The sequence below is a fragment of the Bos mutus genome, chromosome 18 (genome assembly GCF_027580195.1).
Source record: "Bos mutus isolate GX-2022 chromosome 18, NWIPB_WYAK_1.1, whole genome shotgun sequence".
In the NCBI taxonomy this organism is placed as follows: Eukaryota; Metazoa; Chordata; class Mammalia; order Artiodactyla; family Bovidae; genus Bos; species Bos mutus.
Genome location: NC_091634.1, coordinates 59,978,458 through 59,997,234, shown reverse-complemented (window position 1 = coordinate 59,997,234; position 18,777 = coordinate 59,978,458). Strand labels below are relative to the sequence as shown.

Sequence of the window (18,777 nt, the reverse complement as noted above, 5' to 3'; positions counted from 1 at the left end):
CTGACTTAAACTCGTCTTCCATTTGTGAGGCAGGGTGCCTCAGACGCGGGCAGGCTTAGGTTACTAATGTACAGGCATTAACTGGAAGAAGTAAGGCATTAAATCATTAGCAGAGATTAGTGGGGCTGGGCGGAGGGTGGCTCCCTCCCTCCCTGCCTCCCTGCAGAGGCCCAGCAACACGCCTCTGCACCCTGAGGAGCTGAGAGCAGCCTTGGGTCACAGCTGTGGCCCTGGGGCAGCTCAGGGTGCTGGGCAGAATTTGAAGACAGGCAGCTCCGTGACTTCCACTAGAACACCCAGACACTGACAGTAATTCATTTTGGAGCCTTTAAATTCAAGCTCATTTACCCAGGTCAGAAACCACGTGTCTGCATCTGACAAGCCGCGGCCTGCCGCAGCATCCTTCTGACATATGGCCTGCACTGTCGGTTGCGCTGGGGCGGGGCATGCGGCCTGGCTCCGACCCTCGGCTTCCCCAGCCGCCCAACCTGCTTTCAGAGACAGGGGAGCTGAGGTGGAGCTATATACGTGAATCACTCTTCTCCTGGGGAATGTTCCAAAAGCCGAGCAGGGATCGTGCTGGAACGCCTGCTAGCCCAGAACGGGAGACAGAGAGAGCTCCCTGACACCCAGCAAGTTCATCCCCATGGCAACCCTCCATCCCTGGACTGTCCATGCCTTGGCCCTCTCTCTCCCTAAAGAGACTGACAGAGGTGATGCAAATTTAAACGTGGGCTTGCCTTTCTCTAAAAAAAATTTATCTTGGGACTTCCCTGCTAGTCCAGTGGCTAATCCCAATGCAGGGGGCCTGGATTCAATCCCCCATCAGGCAGCCAGATTCCACAAGCTGCAACTGAGACCTGGTGTAGCCAAATAGATAATAAAAACATTTTATCTTGAAATATTATAGATAGACAGGTGTAGTGAATAATGTTAAGAAATATCTGTGTCCTCATTTCCCAATTTAAGATATAAAACCACATCTTATTAAACACAGCTCCTTTGCTATCTTTGATTGTATAACCTTCCCAATTCCATGAGAGGTAACCACTATGCTGAAATTAGTGTCATCACCCATTCGTCTACATATATTTACATGTGTATATATAATTACATAGTACATATATAGAGAAAGTCAATATACAATCTTTCTCATGTTTAAAAAATTTTATTGAGGCGAAATTCACATAACATAAAATTAACCACTTTAAAGTGTACAATCCAGCGGCCTCCAGTGCTTTCAGTGTCGGGGACCACCACCTGTGTTTGCATGCTTTTGAACTTGTGTGACTGGGGCTGTGTGTTAGGCATTTTGTGCATCGAAGCTGCTTACGAGGTTCATCTTGTGATGCGTGTAGCCCTGGTCCCTTCATTTCACCACTGTACTGTGTTCTCCTGTGTGGCTGTTTCACAACTGACCCTTTCTCCTGATGGCCAGAGGATGGTTTCGAGGTTTTCCCTGTCACCACTAAGCCTGCCGCCCTGTGCGCACACGGGCGCTCCTCCAGGATGTCCAGCCAGGAGCAGAGCTGCTGTGTCATGGGCCGAGTGCAGCTCCAGATTTGAGGCGGCGCCAAAGTGCTCTTCAAGGTGGTGCTAATTTATACTCACAGAAGCTTGGCTGTCTTGGGGAGCTCGGAGCCAAGTGTGCAATTTAATTAGAGTAACTTAACACGTGGATAGTGTATTTCATTTAATAAAACGCTGTGAGGTAGGCAGAGCAGGATTATTAAGCATTCTCAGAAAACTTCTTGAAGACAAGGAAATCTAAGACGCAGAGGGAGGGACTCACCCCGGATCACAGGGAGCCAAACCCACTGTCTGCATGCTCCTCCTGTTACGTTAGTTTCTCCCCTTCCTTCCCCAACACAGCCACCTTGTCCCTTACTTGAGCAGAGACCCGGCACCCTATCAGCCTTCTGAGGGCACAGTAATGAAAGCTCACAGGCTGACCCTGGAGAGGAGCCCTGGGAAGGGGGGTCTCTGTGGATTGGGCCATTCCAGGCTGCAGGGAGCCAGGGCAGAATCTTCTGGACGTCTACAGCCCACTCTCCTCCTTGTGGTCAACTTGCCTATGCACAAAGACTGCATCTGGGAGTAGTACTGTTGGATCTAAGTTGCCTTGAGATGGCATAAAAAAACAAAAAGGCTGCAGGAAAAAAAAAAAAACACTTTGAGGCAAAGACTTTTCCTGCCAAAGAAGGAACCCCGGGCACACTGGTACCCCCAGGGAAGGAGGTGCAGTGGGATGGCATTTAAGATACCATGACTGTACCTCCAAGTACAGTCACCTGGGCACCAGCGCCTCCTGCTCCTGCTCGCTGAAACCAGGCAGCATCCTGAAGAGGAGAGGGCGGCCTGGCCCGCACCGTGGGGCACACTCTCCCCTGGAGGTTCCGATGCTGCCCCAGGGCACCGAGGACTGGAGGCTGAAGCCCGTGTGCCCACGCCTTTGGTGTACTTTTGGCACCAGAGTGTGCCAGCTGTCACTGTTCTCAAGTGTAAGTGTCCTTCATTTTTGGCTCTTCTGTCCCCTTGCACTCTAATCTTTCCTTTCCAATGTGAATCCTCCAATCGGGAGCTGGATCCGGCAGGTGAGAAGAGGCTGTTTCATCTTGCCTGCCTCCTGCCCGCCAAGCCTACCACGTGGATGTAATCAGTGTCAGTTTCACAATCTGACCTCAGGCGAGTTTCCTCTCCTGGTCAGGAAAAACGGGAGAAAGCACCAGGCACATGGGACCACTCCGTCATGTGTTGATGAAACTGAGAGCTTCTAAATGCTTCCCCTGGAGTTCACCATCTTACACCAATCCCTATTGTTCACTTGTTTTTTGGTAATGAAAAAAAGAGTCACGGGCTCCTACCCAACATGCCTCAGCAATTCCCGTTAAATGCCAGAAGAAAACTGCGCCTGAGAGCCACGCCACACACACCTCCTCTGTCCTGCTGAGGCCAAGAGGCGGCACAGCACCTGAGACCCCGTCCCCGGGCCTGCCTCGGGCCTCCTGGCTGCCGGCAGCACCGTGACGCCACCCCTTTCCTGGAGGTCTTCCGTATCCCCGTCGCACCAGCCACCAGCCGGCCTGCTGGCCTGGTCAGTTCTCGTGACCTCGGGCCCTGGGGTTTGTCTGGTTCTCTCCGCTCAGCTCTGGCGGCGCACAGCCCAATCAAGACTTAGTTCTCAACGCTGCCCTTCTCTCCTGGGACTTTATGCAGAGTTCCTAATTAGAGCACTGCGTTCCTTTTTAAAATAGGTGAACAGAACACATAAAGAAGCCTGTTTTTCTTCTTTGACGTTATGCTGTTGTAGGGCAGGTTTTTTTTCAGTAACGGGAAAGTACGTGAAGCCATGGAAATCAAATGCGTTCATCTGGGACTAGGAGAAGACTGATGGCCAGAGCGAGGCCAGGAAACTCAGCTCTCAGGGGTTTTCTGGACTCCACAGACCGGCCAGGAAGTGTCCTTGGCCGCCTTCCTCGGACGTCCCCGCCACGGCCAAGGGCGGTGCCCGGTGCCTGGCAGAGGACTGTCGAGCTGCCTCCCAGCACTGACTCAGGCTCCCCACTTCCTGCAGACATTTTCCTTGGCAGTTCCTGACTCCTGGAAAGGGATGTTATTTCCCTTGGGAGTTAGGCAGATCAGTTTTCACTAAGTATGGACGTGAAGAGCTAGATAAACTATTATCCACCTGTTCTTAAAAATTGCTGGCTACAGTTCAAAGAAGACTCTGATGGAAAAGATGATCCTGTATCGAAGATGCACACACGTCAGTCAGCCCCATCACCCACCTTGGCCTCAGCGAGTAACGAGGGTCATAACCTCGCGACCGCGCAGGGCTGACAGCCCGATCTTGGCTGTGTGAGCGCCTGCCCGTGTATCAGAGGACCGGAGGGGGAGACCAAAGTGTGTTCCCTGCACATGTCACTAGCTCGTCTCCACCTTGTGAGGCTCAGAAAGCTGAGCTGTGCTCAAGGTCACAGGGCTGGTAGATGTACGGGCAGGATCTGAATTCCAGTCTTTGGAGCCCTACTACCCCTTAACCCTGTCCATGTTACTCAGGACATCCGCCCACCCGCCCCCAGAGGCAGGTTGTGAGGTTTACTGCTTTATTAATATGAAGTTTGGAATTTAAATCTTCTAAAGAGTTAAAAAAAAAGAGTCCTTTGTAGTTTTCTTTGACAAACCCCCAATCAAAGAATTATTGAGATGAGAAACATGGGAAGTTGACTTTAACTTTGAGGAGAGGAGAAAGGCTGAAGGAAAAGAAAGATCTCTAATTCAGTGATGGCATATCCTTATTTTTCAGCCTTACATCCTTACATTGTATCCGGGTGGAGGAGTCCAGTCAGGAGAGAAGCGCGGGGCCCGGCGTCATGCCAGCATGGCGAGCCTCGTCTCAGCGCCTGCTCTCGGGCCCACGGTGAGCGGGCCGCGCGCTCTCTTCTCCACAGCGGCCGAGACAGGCCTGCGAGGAACGGGCTTGGCCTCGTGGACTTCGCAGCAGAACAAAGGGAAGGCAAGTGGCGTCATCCTCACCAGCCTCTCACAGGATCAACTTGTACTTTTTTTTTTAATCTTTATTTTTGAAAGGACAAACTATTAAAAGTAAAACAAATGAAATCATGTGAGATCAAGATACAAAGACAGAAATTCAGTGTAGAAAAAAGGACCTTGCTGGGAGCCAGTCGATGAGAAGCACAGGAAACATCTCACAGACACATAAGCTCACGCTATAAAGAGGACTGAGCTGCGGGGGCTCCCCATCACATCAGGGTTTCATTTTGCTCAGCCTGAGATCTCGCTCGATTTCAAACTGCCTGTGATCCACTCGGTCTAGAAAAGCTTTTCGTTCGATGTACCTGGAAGAAAATAAAGATGCCCGTCAGCAGACTGAGTAGGAGAAAATGCCTCCCAGGCAGCATCCCCTCTCCCCGTGGGGAAGGGCCCACCTGGCCTGGGGCTCAGCGGGCGACAGCAAATGCAAGCAGGTGACCACAGGCAGAGGGGCCGCTGTTACTCTTTCAGTAACATCCAGACCACTCATTTGGTCTAAACAAGGAACTTTCTGGTTCAGAGGTGAATAAAAGTAAAATGAAAAAGAGAAAGCAACAACTTATTAAGGGGAAGTACATTAGCGGCTGGGGGCAGGAAAACGTGATTGTGTAGCCAGGTTTAAAGGGAAGAGCAGGGCTCAGTCAGGCCCGGGTTCGGAGCCTGACCTGGTTACACAGCAGCTGACCGTGGCACGCGCTCACTGTCCGGGCACCTGCCTGCTGGCGGCCCTCCCTTCCCCCACCGTCCTCCTCTCCGTGTCCTCCACCCACGTGGGGCCAGGACCCTCTCATGGGGATGACCGAGGAGGCTTCCCTGAATTCCTCCAAGGGAATGAGGTCAAGTGCCTCTGCGCCCATGGCCCACATACTCAGGGTGCCCTCAAGGCGGGCGGCCTGCCCAGCACGGTGGGAGGGAAGCCCCAGGCTGAAGGTGGCAGGCACCGCGGGGAGTGAGGGAGTGAGCGGTGGGATACAGCTCCATTTGCCTTGCGGGGAGGGGCTCTCTGCCAAGTAATCTACTGAGAGAGCAAAATTGCCACTGAAAATGGGAGACATAATTGAATCTCTGTGCTAATCTCTCCTTTGTTGCACTGCAGAAAATGTGCATCTGTGAGTACAAGGTCATTTCGTTTGTGGTGAGCACGTTACCAGCTCAGGACCCTGTGTTCCTCGGCTGAACTCACCCTGTGAAGGGCAGCCCACCCTCCCCGCTCTCCCGCAGGCCTGTGGCCACTAACCCTGTGCCTCACTACAGACAGGGTGGCGGCTCGGGGCCGAATCCTGACCCTGTGACTTGCTGGCTGTGTCTCTGAATAAGCCTCCTAACCTGGCTAATTCTTTTTCTTAATCTGCCAAAAAAAAAAAAAAAGATAATCACCCCTACTCTGAAGGCCTGCCACGGGGATTAAATGAAATAGTGTACATACAATGCCTAACACAGAGCAGGTGCTCCATAAAACAGCAGTTAGAGCGGCCACCATCATTTTGGGAAGCCAGCTTCTAGAGTCAGGACTCTGAGGGCAATCAACTCAAGAGCAGCAGTGAGCTCTCTGGTGCATGTTACGAGCATCTGTAACAACAACCTAGTCCAGGATCAGAACTCGGCAGCTGAGTCAAAACCGCCACGGAGGGGCCGGAATGGCTAGAAAAACAAGGGCATGGCCCGCCTGTAAGCTTGATGTGAGCCCTCAGGGTCAGGCTGTCAAATTTAGCCAGTGAAATACACATTCACTGGCTTCAGATTCCCTGGCAAATGGGGAAGCCACTGCCGGGTGCAGAGGACCCTTTTTGATAAAAGTGAGAAAGCAGGAGAGATGGTGGCGGGAAGTGGACACACACAACAAGCTCCTCTTCCATCCCCCACCAGGGGCCCTGCGACTCCCCAGTGGGGGCAGTGAGCCGGAAATGACTGATGGGCTGTGTCGCCCCACAACTGCCCCCCTCCACACACCAGCTCACGGGCCAGGGCTGAAGATCACAGTGGGGATCAGAGTTTTGACAGCAGCGTGCTTAACTGCCCCTACAGGTTTCCATAGAAAAAAAAGGGGGGCTGTGGTTGAGAAGACTTCAGGGCATGTTTCAGGAGAGCCACCAGCCAGGGTCACCTGAGAGTGCGGCGCGGGGACAGAAGAGGAAGCACGAGGCTTTGAGCATTTGTGGTCTTTCCTCTTGGACTTTCCTTTAAAGTAGAGGAAGTGATACTTAAATTAAGATGCTCACCGAACATAAATAATGGCCTCACAGGTTTCTGGAAGCTGTGTCGGGTCCAGCTGACCTTGAAACCATCAAGAGCAAGGCCAGGCTGGGTGCTAAACAGGCAGGTGCAGGAAGAGTTCAGGTTTAGGGAACGCCTCAGGCAGCGGAGGGGGGCACATGTGCAGAAGGCAACCGAATTCTCAAGGGCAACCAAGACAAAGGCCATCCCGGCAGGTTTGGCGACTTCACTCCTCCATTTATAGCATCTGCAGCTGCTAACAGGATCCTTGTGATGGCTTTGGATTGCTGCCAAGAGTGGACCAGAAACCAAACTTCTACTGGACAAGCCCCTGCCAGCCTCCCTGAGATCAGAAAGGTGCCAAGGATGAGGGTCGTTCCAGCATTAACTGTGTGACTGTGGGCAGGGCAGTTCATTTTTTTTAGTTGGAAAACACGAATAAGAATTACAACACCCCTCTGACAATACAGTGACACCATAAGAAGAAGTACTCTGTAAACAATAAAACCAGAAATGGCTAATGAGCACTGTGGGCTCTGTGCTTCCCATTTCTGACCTGATGGTATCACTCCCAAGCCTCAGGAGCCGGGATAGATGGAACAGGGACCAAGAGACCAAATGCTCCAGGAGGAGGAAGGGCTTGCGGGGAAGGCTGGCTCTGCAAGGTGGCCTGAGCGGATGGCCCATTTAAACTGAGCCTCAGAAGTTTTCAGGCCCCGTAAGCAGGTTACGGTCTCCGAGGAGAACCGCCAGCTGACAAGTGCAAAGGTTCTTTTCTGGTCTGTGCCCAGCACTCCTGGGGACCAGCCTGGTTCAGCTCAGTCTACTGGGAGGCGGAGGCGGGGACATCCCTTCCTGCCACCATTCCCTATGGAGCCCAGTTAAGAGGCCGCAGATCCTCACTTTCACTCACAAAATACGCTAACAGCACCAAAACCCAAGGTATGTGCTAAGCCTTTCCTTTCAGAACCAGGTTAGACACAATAGGCTTGGTCATCTTTTTGATCTTTCAACCCAAATTACTTTTCTGCCACCAATTTCCTTGAGATCCAGGCTGTTGAGGAGGGAAGGAAAAATGAAAGAAGACAAAAAAGCTCCGCCACACAGTCACACCCATCCACGAGAGGCCTCCGGACCTATGGTTGGGAAAAGAAAGAGCAGGGACTTCCCTGGTGGTCCAGTGGTTAAGACACTGCCCTTCCATCACAGGGGACACGGGTTCGATCCCTGGTTGGGGAACTAAGATCCCACCTGCCGAGTGGAGTGGCCAAAAAATGGGGGTGAGGTGTGGAGAAAGAGCACAGACAGTTGCAGGGAGTCTGAGCGGGCACACAATGAGGACATCTCGCGGCTGGTCATCACTCTGCCCCCAGCAGAGCCCGCAGGCGTTCTGTGCAGCACAAACCTGGGAAGGAAAGCGGATCAACACCAGAAAGCAACAGCAACACAGGCATTGAGGCTGTAACAGAGCTCTGTGCGGGATGTAATGAGAGGCGACTTGTCCTGAGACACGCGAGTGAAAGAAGCAATCTGCCCAACATCGCCCGAGCCCTGAGGAGAGCACACCGCGGGGGCCAGAGTGAGAGGGCGCTGATTTTAATTAAGTTTCTTCTCCACTGCTCTCCTCCCATTTCACCTCAAGGCTGTGACTCTTGGGGGTCACGGAGATAGATTCTTTGAAGAAAGAAAATTATTTTCTCTGGTCTCTCCTTCACACCTCTCCAAATCACAAACACACCTGGTTTCCAATCATCACGCTCCATGACCTTCAGTTTGATTGCTGCAGCAGCCAAGACCATGCCTAGCTTCCTCTCCTTCTCTGTGCACTGATCCCTCTTCTAAGCCTGCTGGCCTCCACCTCAACAGAGTAGGAGAGACGCGCGGCTGATAGCGGATACCGCCAGGGAATCTAGTAAGAGCGGTTACAGGAACAGAGGGAAGCAATGCTAGAGGCCTGAGGGCCACACGAATCTTGAAATACTGGACTGAGTTCTGGAGTTCAGGGCTCAGAGGAAAAGCAGCAAGTCTTTGCTATGCAGCTGACCTCTTTGGTACAGTCATTTTAACCAACTTTGCTGACCGAAAAAGATGCCTGAGTGGAGATCTCATTCCGACATGCCACGCCCTTCTTTTCTGGGGGGTTAATTCTAATCCTGCTGGGTTCCAATCAAAACCACGGATGCCTGACAGCTAGCGGAATGGGCATCTAGACTGCACAACGGCTCAGCGCCTGCTCTGGGCAGATACTCTTAGAAGGTACTGGTGGTGGGGAGGTGAGCCAGACCCTGCGCTTGGAGCTGACTGCACATGAGACAAAACATGATGACTCGTACCAGCTGGCAGTGTGAGGAAGATCAAACAGAGAGATGTGGTAGAGGGTTTCTAAGGTGGGGCTACGCTAGAGAGTAGAGAGCGGCACCCGAGTGACCAAGAGCCCACCACGGAGGAGGAACTGGGGAGGTGGATCTGAGGAGTGGAGCAGAGGCTGGGCGGCCGCAGGCAGGCACAAGAGTAAGAGGTGGGCAGCGGATGCTCAGGGAGGGCGTGGAATGCCCGGTGAGGAGGTGAATGCTGACCTAAGTGCTACTGAAGGGCTTTCAGCAGGGGAAGGAGGGAAATGGTTTGCATGTTAAAAACATCACTTTGGTTGCGACGTGGAGAAAGGAGGTACTGGACTGCAAGCAGCTGGGAGGGGCCGAAGTGCTTCACAGGAGAATTTTCTGTTGGACTTTTAGGACTGACTCCGAGGGTTTTCTTTCATCAGCTGAGTGGATGGGATGGTCCCCTTTTCTGAGAAGTCTGAGGAAGGAGGCTATTTATGGAAAGAAAGCAGGCCCAGGTTTCCCCTGCTATCTGAAAGTAGTGTTCCTAGGACACCTCTCTTAGCTGACATGGTGGGAAGCAACTACCTTTTTGGTGAAAATGAAACCCCTTCAGATTTCTTTCAGTTAGGGAGAAAAGGGAGAGCATTCATGGAGGTTTTTGGTAAAAGCAAAATGGCACAGAGCAAACTCCTGAAAAGCGGGGGCTATCCGTATTTGGTTCTGGATGTTAAATTTGAGGTATGTCTTATATATGCAAATGGAGACGTGAACTAAATGGCTGCTACAGGAGTCTTCAGCTCAGTGGGATGCTCAGGCAGGGGTAGCTTTTTGGGGACCTAAGCCACAGAATTAGTGTGCTTTCCTGGAGGAGAGAATGTGAGGACCTGCTCAGGACTTGGGCCTAGGGTCTCCTACCCTAAAGCCCAGGACTGAGGGGAGATGCCCCCAGGCTGTACAGGCCACAGCTGGTAAGTGTCCCTGAAGGCTTGGCAGGACTACACCAGGAAGGAGTTTAGAGGCACAGAGCGCCCAGCCTTCCAATGAGGCCCTAAGCTGGGCATGGCCAGTAACGGCAGACGGGAGAAAGGAAGTGGGGGAGACTGGGGATGGGGCGGGGGGAACCCTATCTGTAAACATGCCAGACATTCCCCAACTTATTATCTAATTCCCGTAAAAAACCCGGGAGGATACTGAAGAGTTTCTACTGCACAGGTGAAGAAACGGGGCTACAGCACATGACGGGCTGGCAGTAGGGCCAGGAGTTGAATTCAACCTCAATTCAGTTTATTGTAAAACAGAACATACACCCAACTCCCTCGTAGCTCAGACGGTAAAGAATTTACCTGCAATGCAGGAGACCCAGGTTCAGTTTCTTGGTTGGGAAGATGCCCTGGAGAATGGCAACCCACTCCAGTATTTTTGCCAGGAGAGTCCCATAGACAGAAGAGCCTGGCGGGCTACAGCCATGGGGTTACAAGAGTCAGACACGACTTAGCAACTACACCACCACCACACCCTCACAGTATAAAATGGGCAAGGCAGATGAATCATTATAAAGCCAGCCAAGAAACAGAGGTTGAGCACCCCAGAGAAACCCAAGCTGGCCTGGGAGAGCTTGCTTTATAATGATTCACAATCAGACAGAACTACAATGTAATGTCAGAGGAGCAGAAACTTGAAAGTGGAAATGTGGGCAGGCTCACACCTGGCTGGGCTTGGGTGTTGGATACGGGTATGTGGGTGGTGGTGAGAGACACACACGTGCCTCCAGAAGGCTGGCAGCATTCTGCTTCTTGACCTGGTGATGGCCTAACCGTGAACTCAACACAGACATACATGGTGTGTATTCTTTTCTGACTTGCTTCTTCACAGACTGACCTAACGGACACACTGTTTTTGCCCATTTTTGACCTTTGTGTAAATGGAATTATATCAATAAAATACATGGCATCATACTGCATGAACTTGTGTTATTATGTCACCAAAACGTACCCATGTTCACTCCAGTAGCTAAAGAGTATCCCAGTACATGAACACGTCACATTTTATCTGCTGCTGCGGCTAAATCACTTCAGCTGTGCCCGACTTTGTGCGACCCCATAGATGGCAGCCCACCAGGCTCCCCTGTCCCTGGGATTCTCCAGGCAAGAACGCTGGAGTGGGTTGCCATTTCCTTCTCCGATGCATGAAAGTGGAAAGTGAAAGTGAAGTTGCTCAGTCGTGTCCGACTTTGCGCGACCCCATGGACTGCAGCCCACCAGGCTCCTGCGTCCATGGGATTTTCCAGGCAAGAGTACTGGAGTGGGATGCCATTGCCTTCTCCTGTCTAGTACACTATTTATCGACATCTAAGCTGTTTCCTGGAGAAGGCAATGGCACCCCACTCCAGTACTCCTGCCTGGAAAATCCCATGGATGGAGGAGCCTGGAAGGCTGCAGTCCATGGGGTCGCTGAGGGTCAGACACGACTGAGCGACTTCACTTTCACTTTTCACTTTCATGCATTAGAGAAGGAAATGGCAACCCACTCCAGTATTCTTGCCTGAAGAATGCCAGGGATGGGGGAGCCTGGTGGGCTGCCGTCTATGGGGTCGCAGAGTCGGACATGACTGAAGTGACTTAGCAGTAGCAGCAGCAAGCTGTTTCCAGTTTGGGGATGTTATTAGAAGTTCTGTTATTGAGAAGCTACCTGTCAGTATAACCCTTCTTCTCAGAGAAGTCACTTTTTTTCTGGCTGCTCTTAAGACTTCTCTTTTTGTCTTTGGTTGTCTGTAGTTCCACCCTGCAGTGTGGGTTTCTATTTATCTTGGGATTCTTTGGGTTTTAAAGTCTATAGAGGTGTCTTTCATCTTTTCCTACACTGTCCTCTAGGAAGCTTCACTTCCCTCTTTATTATTTTTTTTGTCTTTTGTCTCTCTGAAGTATATTCTGGATGATTTCTTCTGGCTCTTTTCCAGTTCATGTATGCTCTTAGATAATGATCTAACTACTATTAAATCTATCCTCTCCACTTTTAATTATGGTTATTAAAATGTTCACTTCTTAAAAAAAAAAAAAAGTTCACTTCTAGAAATTTTGTTTGGGTCTTTTTCAAATCTGCTAGGGCCACTTTAAACAAAATTTTATTTATGTTTGGCTGAGCTGGGTCTCCATTGCAGAGCACGGGGTGCTCACTGCTGCACAAGAGGCTTCCCCAGTTGCGGTGGTGGGGTTTCTCACTGCGGTGGCTTCTCTTGCTGCAGAGCACGGGCCTGGAGCAGGGGGTCAGTAGCTGTAGTGCACAGGGCTAGGTGCCCTGCAGCATGTGGAACCTTCCCAGACCAGGGGTCGAACCTGTGTTCCCGGCACTGGCAGGCAGACTCTCAACCACTGGACCATAAGGGGAGTTCTAGGGCCACTGTTTATAGTTTCTTCTTCTCGTAAATATTTTCACGTTTGTTTACTTATTTGAATACAGCAGGCATAACTGTATTAAAATCCGTATCTGCTATCTTCATTGTCCAAATTCTCTGCCAGTCTGATCCTGATTGTGCCTGGTGTTTGCTGTGTCTGCTGTTTCTCAAGGTGCTTTGCTTCTTTTTGTGAATACTTTAAGATAGCAAAATTGCTTTTAAAAGACTGGACAATAATAATTCAATACTGACCAATGTAGCTTCAAATTGTATCAAAGGTTTACAAGGCGAAAGATGGCATAGCACTTACTGAAGCAGAATTACTATCAAAACACAAAAAGCACAACATAATCTTTTAACCTCAACTCTATCTTATTTTTGACTTCCCTGGTGGCTCAGACCATAAAGCGTCTGCCTACAAAGAGGAAGAGCCGGGTTTGATCCCTGGGTCGGGAAGATCCTCTGGAGAAGGAAATGGTAACCCACTCCAGTATTCTTGCCTGGAGAATCCCATGGATGGAGGAGTGTGGTGGGCTACAGTCCATGGGGTTGCAAAGAATCGGACATGTCTGAGCGCTTTCACTCTCTCTATCTTAATCAGGACTGTATTACAGGAATGTTTTCATCACCTGTAATCATTTTGTGTTTGTGATCTGGATTCTTCTATGTGAGAACAATTTAAATATGGTGCCTGTAAAAAGGTCACAGTCTCGTAACTATGGTAGAGGCCAATGATTACTCACAAGTACCTTATTCGAGATGTTATCAAATATGATCTTTCCCCCTTCTTAGTTTCAGCAGAGATCACTTTTGTTCCAGGGTAACCCTGTCTGGGATTCTCCACCCTCAAAGTAGACTCTCCCCAAATGATCTCTGCCCTCGTTGGCATCTGTGCAAGGGAATCTGGGGACCTGACCAAACAGACCTTTCAGGTTTGGCTTGTGTTCCCTGCCCTTTGACACTGTGGCACTGGGCTCACTTCTTCACAGAAATCTTGCCTGTTCTCCAGTCGGCTTTCTAGTTATGCAGGTGCTGGAAAGGCTCACCCAGCAGCTGACTATCTTGCTCTCATTTCTAGAATTTTGTTGCTGTGGTCTAGTGATTCTCAATCCTGGCTGTACCTGAGAAGCACCTGAGGAGTGATTTAAAGATACTGGTATCTGTGATTTTTTTTTTTAATCGAGGTACAGTTGATGCACAATATTATATAAGTTCTAGGTGTGCTGTGCTAAGTCACTTCAGTCATGTTCAACTCTTTGCGACCCTATAGACTGTAACCACCAGGCTCCTCTGTCCATGGAATTCTCCACAGCAATTCACAATTTTTTGGCCATGCTGCATGGCTTGTGAGATCTTAGTCCCTTGACCAAGAGACAACAGGTGTCCCCTGCTGTGGAAGCAGAGTCTTAACCACTGGCCCATCAGGAACTCCCCAGTAATTCATCATTTTTAAAGGTTATACTCCATATAGTTATAAAATATTGGCTATGTTCCCATGTAGCTTATTTATGTTTTATTTACTAGGTTAGATTCCACATATAAACGGTATCACACAGTATTAGTCTTTCTCTGACTTATTTCACTAAGCATCTCACTAGGCATAATATGGGAGAAGGCAATGGCAACCCACTCCAGTGTTCTTGCCTGGAGAGTCCCAGGGACGGGGGAGCCTGGTGGGCTGCGGTCTATGGGGTCGCACAGAGTCGGACACGACTGAAGTGACTCAGCAGCAGCAGCAGCAGCATAATATCCTCTAAGTCCATCCATGTTGTTGCAAATGGCAAACTTTCACTCTTTGTTGTCATGCTGGGTCTTCGTTGTTGCATGCAAGCTTTCTCTAGCTGTGGCAGCAGGGGCTGCTCTTCCTTCGCAGGCTTCTCGTTGCAGAGCATGGGCTCTAGGGTGTGTAGGCTCCAGTAGTGCAGCACTTGGGCTCAGTATTCATGGCTTGAGGGCCCTAAAATGTGCATGAACCCGGTAGTTGAAGCTCATGGGCTCTAGATTGTGAGCTCAGTAGCTGTGGTGCACAGGCTTACTTGCTCCATGGCATGTGGAATCTTTACGGACCAGGGATCAAACCCATGTCCCCTGCATTGGCAGGTGTATTCTTATCTACTGTACCTCCAAGGAAGTCCAAATTTTCATTATTTATTATGGCTGAGTAGTATTCCATTGTGTATATGTACACGTGTGCATGCACACACACTCACACCCTTGACTCTTGATTCAGCAGTGCACAGGGATGTCTTTGTCATGTGAACTCTGGGAAAAACCCAGAAGATACTTGTGCTTGGCCAAGGTTAAGAACCAGAGAAACAGTTCCTTCCTTGGACTAGGGGCTGGGCCCTTAATCAGCCAGCAGAAGCCAGTAAAGGCAGTGAGTGCAGGTGTGGGGTGGGCCCTGGAGAGGGCAGGTGAGAGGAGCTGAAGCAGAGCACTGCAGTCATGAGATCAGCACTGGAAAAACACAATCAGATCCATGGAATCGTCTGGCCGGGGCGGGGAAGGCTCAGAGACGAGGGAAAAGCAGAGAGCTGCAAAGTTCCATGCTCCTGGCTGTTCCCTAACCCAGTTATGTGATTCTCCATTGCCTGAAAAGCCCTCCTGGGGCAGATGTCCTTTTTAATCATCTTGTTTTCGCTTCCAGACATTTTCTTATCTCTCCCTTATCCTCAGCAGCACCACTCCTTACTTTTACAAGACCTCTATTAACAGAAAGAACATTGTCTAACCCATATAATCAATCCTCAGAGAAGCAGTAAAGTGTGGCACACACTGGCAGTTTCTCCGCTGCCTGAGATCACCGGGCAAACACGAGAAGAGGCGGGGCTGAGCTGCCCGGGCTGAATCAGAGAGGGGAGGTTGGGGCGCGCATCAGAGACCTCCGGGTAACACTGACCCCTGCCAGTGCTTTCTCGTGGGCCTTCCTCGGATGGCTTTGGCACTTCTGCCTTTGTCCTGTGGCAAACCATCTCTGACAGACGAACCCAGAAGCCTGGTAGCTACACAAGCTCATAACGTCATTAGAAAAAAAAAATTTTCATATCCTGATCAGCTTCTACATTCATTCACATAGTCTTGAAACCTAATCTAGAAAAATGACCCCGCCCCCCCAACAAATCTCCCACCTATCTTTATTAGGATTTAGATTACAAATAAACCTGAGCTACTACCACTTAAGCTGGGCTTGAAGAAGCACAACCTGGGATCAAGATTGCCGGGAGAAATATCAATAACCTTAGATATGCAGATGACACTACCCTTATGGCAGAAAGTGAAGAGGAACTAAAAAGCCTCTTGATGAAAGTGAAAGCGGAGAGTGAAAAAGTTGGCTTAAAGCTCAACATTCAGAAAACGAACATCATGGCATCCGGCCCCATCACTTCATGGGAAATAGATGGGGAAACAGTGGAAACAGTGTCAGACTTAATTTTTCTGTGCTCCAAAATCAGTGCAGATGGTGACTGCAGCCATGAAATTAAAACACGCTTGCTCCTTGGAAGGAAAGTTATGACCAACCTAGATAGCATATTCAAAAGCAGAGACATTACTTTGCCAACAAAGGTCCGTCTAGTCAAGGCTATGGTTTTTCCAGTAGTCATGTATGGATGTGAGAGTTGGACTGTGAAGAAAGCTGAGCGCCAAAGAATTGATGCTTTTGAACTGTGGTGTTGGAGAAGACTCTTGAGGGTCCCTTGGACTGCAAGGAGATCCAACCAGTCCATTCTGAAGGAGATCAGCCCTGGGTGTTCTTTGGAAGGACTGATGCTAGAACTGAAACTCCAGTACTTTGGCCACCTCATGCGAAGAGTTGACTCATTGGAAAACACTCTGATGCTGGGAGGGATTGGGGGCAGGAGGAGAAGGGGGCGACAGAGGATGAGATGGCTGGATGGCATCACCGACTCGATGGACATGAGTCTGAGTGAACTCCGGGAGTTGCTGACAGACAGGGAGGCCTGGCGTGCTGCGATTCATGGGGTTGCAAAGAGTTGGACACGACTGAGCGACTGAACTGAAGTGAACTGAACTACCACTTAATACAGACCTTTAAGTGACACTGACAGGTGTTCTGCTAAGGGCTTTCAGTTCAGTTCAGTCCAGTCGCTCAGTCGTGTCCAACTCTTTGCGACCCCATGAATTGCAGCACGCCAGGCCTCCCTGTCTGTCAGCAACTCCCGGAGTTCACTCAGACTCATGTCCATCGAGTCGGTGATGCCATCCAGCCATCTCATCCTCTGTCGCCCCCTTCTCCTCCTGCCCCCAATCCCTCCCAGCATCAGAGTCTTTTCCAATGAGTCAACTCTTCGCATGAGGTGGCCAAAGTATTGGAGTTTCAGCTTTAGCATCAGTCCTTCCAATGAACACCCAGGACTGATCTCCTTCAGAATGGACTGGTTGGATCTCCTTGCAGTCCAAGGGACTCTCAAGAGTCTTCTCCAAGGCTTTATGTGTCTCATTTTATTGTGCTCCACTACATTGCATGTGCAGATACTGTTTTTGTACAAACTGCAGGACTGTGGCAATTTTGTATTGTCAGATGATTGTTAGCATTTTGTAGCAATAAAGTATTTTTAAGTTAGGTATGTACATTGGGTTCTACATATAATCCTTGCACACTAACAGACTATCAGTATAGTATGAACATAACTTATGTGCACTGGGAAACCAAAAATCCCCATGAAGGCTTTATTGTGTCATCTGCTTCATCGTGTTGGTCTGGAACTGAACCTGCACACCTCTGAGGGCTGCCTGTGCTATATACTTATACGCATGATACACAGATCACAAGTTTTGTCTCACGACAGCCTCACTACCACCAACGGTGGTACTATTACCACAGTTTTACTGGCAAAAGAGCTGAGCCTTAGGGATGCACACGAATTACAGGGAGAGCCCTTGCCGGCGAGGGGCAGGGTTGACCGGCTGTCCGCCGGGCCACGCGCCTCTCTCTGTTGGGGGCCGGGCCACACACGCCTCTCTCTGTTGGGGGCGGGGGGTGCCGGGCCGTCTGCTGGGCCACGTGCGCCTCTCTCTATGACAGGGGGAGCACCGGGCCGACGGCCGGGCCACACGCCTGTGTGTGTGTTGGCGGGGGGCGGGGGGGCGCCGGGCAGTCCACCAGGCCATGCGCGCTTCTCTCTGTGAGGGGTAGGGGCCTACGGGCCGTCCTCCGGGCCACGTGCCTCTCTCTGTGGTGGGGGCGGGCGCTGGGCCCTTGGCCGGGCCACGCGGGTATGCAGGGAGGGAGTGGACTCAGAGCCATGGACCCACTTCTGCAGTCACTTTGTTCTTGGCTCCTTCTGAGGTTCTTAAGAAAGCACTGAAAACCGTTTCTCCTGGGATATGCCTGTGCACAGTTTATGGACATCCTCTTTGTACTGCTAAGTGAAGAGGAGGGTACACGTGATAGTCAGATGCTGTCTGAGGGCTGGTGTGTCACACAGGTTGAAACCAAGGGCGAAGGCCCGCCCGGGCCATGACGACCCAAACAAAAGTCCCACAACAATGTGACAACATCTAGGCGCTCTACTGGCTCTGTGTTTGATGCACTGAGTTTGCCTGGCTTCTCAGAAGACCAAATAATTCGGATGCGGCCAAGGCTGGTATGGTGAGCCAGATCCGACCACATGAACGAAGGAGGCGACTTACAGTTCACGGGAGCCGCACGTCAGCAGAGTCAGTGTGGTAGCCATGCCTGTTCCCCGGTGAGCTGCTGCTCGCGCCCTCCCACCCCCTGCCCATCACCTCAGTGTTTCCCTCGCTGGAGGGACCTGCCCACATGAGAGCAGAGCTTCAGCAACAAAGCAGAGCACTCACATTTTTCATTTCACCGTGAAAAGCTCCCGCCTACTTACGTTGGGTGGTGTGTGTACAAAGAGCTCTCCCAGGGTTTCGAGGGTTTCAGAGGAACAGAATGTGCTGGTTCTTACCCCTCCTTCCCTCGGTTGTGGATGGCTAGCTCTTCGCCAATGCCCTCTTCCTCCTTGAAGCTCTCCCAGTCCAGCTTGGACTTCTCTAGGGTGCTCATCTTCTGCTTCTTGGCTCCGATTTTCCCCAAAAGGCTGCTCATGCCACTTGATCTTTTTAACCTATGGAAAGCAAAAACATGAAACATGTAGCATGTACAAGCTCTAATCTCCTGATTAATGGTTTTTCTGACTGGCATGGGGCTCCCTAGATTCAAGCTACGCATCTTAATGGAAGCCATGTTTGCATCCAGGGTACTTCCTCTCTGGTGGAGAACACAGTGAAGAGACCAGAATTCTAATACGCTTTTCCTGCTTAATACCT

The 18,777-nt window shown here is 50.5% G+C and overlaps 1 protein-coding gene across 1 annotated transcript in view; it reads right to left on the bottom strand.

The window, feature by feature from the left end:
* Positions 1 to 4,551: 4,551 nt before the first annotated feature.
* LOC102286182 (craniofacial development protein 1) overlaps positions 4,552 to 18,777 on the bottom strand; it is a 103,802-nt gene continuing 89,576 nt past the window's right edge. The window contains exons 6-7 of the mRNA XM_005894307.3: positions 18,417 to 18,575; positions 4,552 to 4,859 (exon numbers count right to left, since the gene is read on the bottom strand). Coding sequence (XP_005894369.1) covers positions 4,769 to 4,859; positions 18,417 to 18,575 — 250 coding nt within the window. The 3' untranslated portion in view covers positions 4,552 to 4,768. The remainder of the gene's footprint in view (positions 4,860 to 18,416; positions 18,576 to 18,777) is intronic.